The sequence below is a fragment of the Setaria italica genome, chromosome V (assembly GCF_000263155.2).
Source record: "Setaria italica strain Yugu1 chromosome V, Setaria_italica_v2.0, whole genome shotgun sequence".
Lineage (NCBI taxonomy): Eukaryota > Viridiplantae > Streptophyta > Magnoliopsida > Poales > Poaceae > Setaria > Setaria italica.
The window spans coordinates 22708358-22715038 of record NC_028454.1 but is presented as its reverse complement, the minus strand read 5'-3'; the positions used below and the strand labels follow the sequence as shown (position 1 = coordinate 22715038).

The window sequence follows — 6681 nt, the reverse complement described above, 5'->3', positions numbered from 1 at the left end:
GGGTTTTGTCAATCCGAACAATGCTGGAAAGGTATGAAAACTTCAAAAATCCATTTATGGGTTGAAGCAAGCATCTAGGAGTTGTAACATTCATTTTGATGAAGTGATCAAAGGGTTTGGCTTCATTAAGAACGAAGAAGAGTCTTGTGCTTATAAGAAGGTTAGTGGGAGCTCTTTAGTATTTCTAATCTTATATGTGGATGACATATTACTGATTGGAAACAACATTCCTATGCTTGAGTTCATAAAGACTTCACTGAAAAATAGTTTTTCGATGAAGGACTTCGGGAAGCAGCATATATTCTGGGCATCAAAATCTATAGAGATAGATCGAGAAGGCTTATAGGATTAAACTAAGATACTTACATTGACAAAGTGTTGAAACATTTCAACATGGAAGAGGCGAAGAAAGGGTTCTTGCCTATATCACATGACATACACCTTAGCAAGACTCAATGTCCTTCAACTACTGATTAGCGGGATCGCATGAGTAGAGTGCCATATGCTTCGGCTATCGGATCTATCATGTATGCAATGATAAGTACTTGCCCAGATGTTTCATATGCGCTAAGTATGACAAGTAGACACCAGTCTGATCCGGGTGAGAGTCATTGGACGGTGGTGAAAAACATTCTTAAGTACTTCAGAAGGACTAAAGATATGTTCCTTGTCTATGGAGGTGAGGAGGAGCTCGTTGTAACAGGTTACACCGATGCTAGTTTCCAAACCGACAAAGGCGATTCAAAATCACAATCGAGATTTGTGTTTACGCTAAATGGTGGTGCTGTTAGCTGGAAGAGTTCCAAGCAGGAGATGGTGGCAGATTCTACGACAGAAACCGAGTACATCGCAGCTTTAGAAGCCGCGAAGGAGGGTATTTGGATAAGGAATTTCCTTATTGAGCTTGGTATGTTCCCGAATGCGTCTAGTCCATTGAATCTCTACTATGATAACAATGGGGCTATTGCGCAAGCAAAGGAGCCAAGGAATCACTAGAAGAATAAACACGTAATGTGGTGATTTCATCCCATTCGAGACTTCATTAATCGGGGTGAGATCAAGATATGCAAAATACATACGGATTTGAATATTTATGATCCGTTAACAAAGCCTCTCCCGCAGTCTAAGCATGATGTGCACATAAGAGCTATGGGTATTAGATATTTTCTAGATTGACTCTAGTGCAAGTGGGAGACTGTTGGAGGTATGCCCTAGAGGCAATCATAGAGATGATGATATTCCATTGTATCCTATTTTATATTGTGTTCCTTGAATATCCATTAAAGGCTACTTGAATTGATTTGCAATTATGTGAATTGTGTGTGAAACACTTTACTTGTATGGTTATTCTAAAAGTTGTCCCTAGTCAGAGTTAATGTGAGGACACACATGAATATTAGACTAGCACATGTTTTAGTTGATGACTATGTTTCACAAGTCATGGACATGGAGATGTCAAACTAACAATGTGGGCACGTGTAGAGACATGTGCTAGGACTGACCCAACACGAGTTACATAGTTCTCTCTTTACACAATGTGTATGCTTTGTCCTTAGATCTGATACTGTCACATGTACTCAAGATGTGGATCGACTTACTTAGGGGCTATCAAATGCTGCACCGTAACCGCGTAGTTATAAAGGTAGCTTTCGGGTTTGTCAAGAAGCATGCTGTGAGGTATGGTCAGTCAAGGTGGAATTTGCCCCTCTCTATTTGAGAGAGATATCTCTGGGCCCCTCGAGTGATCGGATTCGGAAATGCATGGCCTTGCTACATGAGGTTAAGAGTTAACCTAGAAAGGGATTCCAAATCACAGCATCAAGAAAGAGTGGTCGGCTTGGAGCTAGACCGAATATCGTGAGGCAAAGGGAATAGCATGTATGTGATGTTGTGATGGTTCGTCTGATATGATCTTCGTGTGCGTATAGGAGTTAGCATGTCTTGCTAGAGGCCGCTACTAACAATTGGCCGAGTAGGAGTACTCGAGCCCTGTCTATACGTATATGAATCTATAGGGTCACAAACTTAAAGGGTTGAAAGCCCAATTCAAATGTGATCTGAATTGGACCAGGTTTAGGAGTACTAATGGGCCTTGGACCCAGAGGCCCATTAGGAACCCCTATATATTGAGGGGTGGGGGCGCCCTAGGGCTTAATCCCTTTTCGCACCTGCAGCAGCTGCACCTCCCACGCCCTTGCCTTGTTGCAACTCGCGGACCTAGTAGTCTGGCTTGCGATGCTTCCTCCCCGCATGTGTGGATACCTTGGAGGTGTTGCATCTACAACACTTGGACGAGCCGCACGAGAGCTCTGACGAGGAACCTGATGAGCCGACGACGAGTCTGACGAGCCGCGGCACGAGGAGGGAGTCGCTGCACATGGACAAGCTGTTGAGGAGCTGCACGACGTCGACGTGTTCGACTACACTGCATCAACGTGTGATCGACTTCGTTGCCCCGATGCGTATCTACAACTTCCGCACCTGTACATCAAGTGGTAATCTCGTGATCTATAACGGCAGTTTTTTCCTTGGTTTATGCGGTAGAAATTTTTTATTTTGCGCTAGCGTAGCCTACCTCGTATCCCAACAATTTTAATTTGCAACGCATGGAAACGATTCTGTAAGACTCACCGTAGTGAAATCAAAGAAAAGCCTACATTCAATACAATGTTCCCGGTACGTATCAAGTTTGCATATTTTGTATATTCTATAACACGAATATTTCATAACTTATTTTTTTCCCACTAAATAGCTTGAGACAAGAACAAGGCAATAATTTATGTCGATACTATGTCTGTGAGCACATGTACCATTTTGTGCGGGACAAGGTGATATCGGACAATATAACTGTACATAAAATAAAATATTAATAATTAATTATTTTCTAGCTCCTTATATTTAAGGGTTCGTGTAGCATTCACATATTTCCAACTTACAGATGTTGCGGATTAGAGAATAACTTTTGGAAAAGGAGAGGCTTTTGGCAATCCAAGAAGCTCTCATAGGATTTGTGATAGGCGAGGTGATAAATCCTGAAGGAGAATTTTATTACGATGGACATTCAGTAGCCGAGCAACACCACAACGGGAGGATCCTAAGAATGAAGAGGACAAATTATTATATATATAGCAATTGTATAAATACTAGTTTGATGTATATAATATACTAAGAATTGTATGTATATATATATATATATTAGTTACAATTAATATTATGCATATACTATCATGAAATATATATACAACATGCATAAAATACGAGCGTATACGTGTAAGTAGTGTACGCTAAGGATGTATATGTACACGTACACACATATATATATCTACATGTGTGTGAAGCAACAATTAGCATTAATATGGAAAAGAATTTAAAAAGAAGAAAGGTCTGTATTCCCGGGTACATGGATGCGCCTGCGTGACAGCCCCTTAAGTCCCGACTAAATGACCCGGGACTAAATAAGAAGACCTTTATTCCGAATAGTTAGTCCTGGTTGGTTTTTCAAGAGCTATCAGGCTTACCAACTATGACTATGACTAGAGCTCGGTTTTCCACCCGTGCCATCTATCCAGTTGGACCGAATTGACCTGAGGTTAGAGCATCCTGCCGTGGCAGCCCTCTCACCTGCCTATTTTCTCTCTTCACCTTGCCATTGGCCAAGACCACTATACGGGTCCCATGGCTTGGAGGCCAAGGTTGTCAAAATTGTAGGCCACTATACGGGTCCTACTTCAGGTAATTAAGATCGGAATCGAATCATAAGATCTTGAACATAAATCGTAGAAACGTGAATTCTATCGAGTAGAATAATAGAATCAAGTTCATTAGCTTCGGACATGACTAATAAGATGACATTAACCGTTTAGAACTATCTGTAACTATTGTGGACACCTTACACCTAACCTGCCTGGAACAGTTTTAGCCCAATTTCCAACTACTGAAGCTCGAACAATACGTGCACAAAATATTGCCCTCCGGCCTCAGTACGTACCGCGAAGATTGATAATGAACACTTGATCTTCGAGTTAATATACGCTGCTTAAATTATACTCTTCGGTTCCAAATTGTATGTCGACTTTTCTAGATTCATAGATATTATATTGTGCACATAGATATAGTGTATGTCTATGAACCTAAAAAACCTAAAATGATCTATAATTTGGAATGGAGGGAGTATTGATCAGGACTGGTTTGTGGCATTCTTTTCCGAAACGTGATTCCGTTTACCCTTTTTCTGGAACTGGATAAAAAATCTAACCATATATGTAAATAATATCCAAATTTGTGGAAAATGCAGAAACTGTGCATATTCATAAAGGTTCAAAATATGCCAGCTGAGAGTGGCACGGATGCATAGGTATCTCTGAATATGTACGAGGTACGACTGATAAAACTGCGTTAGGTTGCCTTCTCCAGTATCCGCATCACTGGGACCAAGAAAAAGGAGGGAGTTGGTCAAGAACCTGTAAAAACCAGAGGACAGGAGCACCCTGTTCATGCATTGCCTCAAAATAGCAAAGGCTGGACGACCATTCCGTGTACATAGCAAACGGTGGTCTCCTCTCTCCCCCGCAGGATATCTTCCGGAACACCCCTTCTCCCAGCGGCGAGGAGAACCGGCCAGCAGAACGGGAAATGGCTTCCAAAAACAATGCTCTCAGGGTGTTCCTCATCCTGACTGTTGTATGCGCCGTATGTGCAGCGAAAAAGGGCGGAGCAAAGAAGGACGAAGCGGCGGCGGCAGCCCCTGCGCCGGGAGGCGCCGCTGCTCCGGAAGGCGCAGCCAAGGCGACCGGAGCCGAGGGCACCTTCGACATCTCCAAGCTCGGCGCGACCGGTGACGGCAAGACGGACTCCACAAAGGTAAACAAGTGCTCCCAAAGCCATGCGTCGATCGATCGGGCGATGCATCTGATAATCTAATCGACGTCGTTTCCATGGTCGCGTTTGATCAGGCGCTGCAGGACGCGTGGACGTCCGCGTGCGGGGCGACCGGGAGCGCGACGGTGCTCATCCCCAAGGGGGATTACCTGGTCGGCCCTCTCAACTTCACCGGGCCGTGCAAGGGCGCCATCACCATCCAGCTCGACGGCACCCTGCTGGGCTCCAACGACCTAGCCAGGTACACAGCGAGCTGGATCGAGGTGTGCCACGTCGAGAACATCGTCATCACCGGCCCGGGCACGCTCGACGGCCAGGGCACCGGCCTCTATACCAAGAGCAAAACGGACTGCAAGGCGTTGCCCAACGTACGGCGTTGTTAATTACGTCGATGCATATATGCTATCTATTAACTCGTACATCACTGACTCACGTGTGTGCGTGCGTGCGTGGTGTAGACACTGGTGCTGTACCACGTGACCAACGGCACTGTCTCCGGCATCAAACTACTCAACTCCAAGTTCTTCCACATCAACATCGACACGTCCAAGGACATAACCGTGAAGGACGTGAGCATCACCGCGCCGGCGGACGCCGAGAACACGGACGGCGTCCACGTCGGGAGCTCCTCCACGGTGAGCATCACCAACGCGACCATCGGCACCGGCGACGACTGCGTCTCCATCGGCCCCGGGAGCTCGGGCGTGACGGTGAGCGGCATCGTCTGCGGCCCCGGGCAGGGCATCAGCGTCGGCTGCCTCGGCCGCTACAAGGACGAGAAGGACGTGACCGGCGTCACGGTGCGGGACTGCGTGCTGAAGCGCACCACTAACGGCGTGCGCATCAAGTCCTACGAGGACGCCGAGTCGGTGCTGACGGCGTCCAACCTCACCTTCGAGAACATCAAGATGGAGGAGGTGGCCAACCCCATCATCATCGACCAGTACTACTGCCCGGAGAAGGTGTGCCCCGGCAAGCGCAGCAATTCCTCCATGGTCTCCGTCAAGGACGTCAAGTTCCGCAACATCACCGGCACCTCGTCCACGCCGGAGGCCGTCAGCCTGCTCTGCTCGGAGAAGCAGCCGTGCAGCGGCGTCGAGCTCATCGACGTCAACGTCGAGTACGCCAGCAAGAACAACAAGACCATGGCGGTGTGCAGCAACGCCAAGGGCACCTCCAAGGGCAGCCTCGAGGCCCTGGCTTGCCTCGTCTAATGACCGTTGCATCGCATGTGATTCGATAACATATTCCTGATGGTCTAGTTCAGTACGTAGTTCTTCCGTTTGGCTTTTGGAAATTTGATTGTGTTTCAGCCAAGTGGACCGGCCGGGCTTCCTGTCTGATCTGCTGCCTGCAGAAAATATTTACAGGAAACAGAAGACGCAGGCGCCTCCTGGCATGGCATCTGGGTCGTATACTTCCCGGGTTTAGATCGAGCATTATTAATACTTAGAATTCAGGGCGTTTTGTTGTATCACTCCTGCCAAATGTAGTATTAATTATATGCTAACATATATCACATCACTACCTGATGAGGTCCTGTGAGAAATCAGGCATTGTATTATTAAACCATGTACTTCTTTGTCTTTCTCAATGCAACAGCAATATGCATTACTCCTGCGAGTTCTTCCTGATGCAACAACTGCCAAAATAGACTAGGACACATTCTTAGCAAAAAGATCATTCATAGAAATCGGACTGGTGGAAATTTTTTGTTTATTTTGAAATATTTTGAATTTGGAATGTGTGTCTTCTCAATGATATGGTTTAAAACTTTTCATGAAACCAACACTACCGGAAAAT

General features: G+C 45.9%; 1 protein-coding gene across 1 annotated transcript; it reads left to right on the top strand.

Moving 5' to 3' along the window:
- The first annotated feature begins 4632 nt into the window (after window positions 1–4632).
- On the top strand, window positions 4633–6442 carry LOC101769228 (exopolygalacturonase). Its single transcript, XM_004968785.3, has 3 exons — window positions 4633–4860; window positions 4953–5246; window positions 5337–6442. Exons 1-3 carry the CDS (start codon window positions 4633–4635, stop codon window positions 6090–6092), a joined length of 1278 nt encoding a protein of 425 aa, XP_004968842.1. The 3' UTR covers window positions 6093–6442.
- Window positions 6443–6681: the final 239 nt, after the last annotated feature.

Coding starts and splice junctions, on each gene's coding strand:
- LOC101769228 (XM_004968785.3), top strand. CDS start 4,633: ATGGCTTCCAAAAACAATGCTCTCAGGGTGTTCCTCATCCTGACTGTT. Junction 4,861..4,952: donor GCAAGACGGACTCCACAAAG/GTAAACAAGTGC, acceptor GCGTTTGATCAG/GCGCTGCAGGACGCGTGGAC. Junction 5,247..5,336: donor ACTGCAAGGCGTTGCCCAAC/GTACGGCGTTGT, acceptor TGCGTGGTGTAG/ACACTGGTGCTGTACCACGT.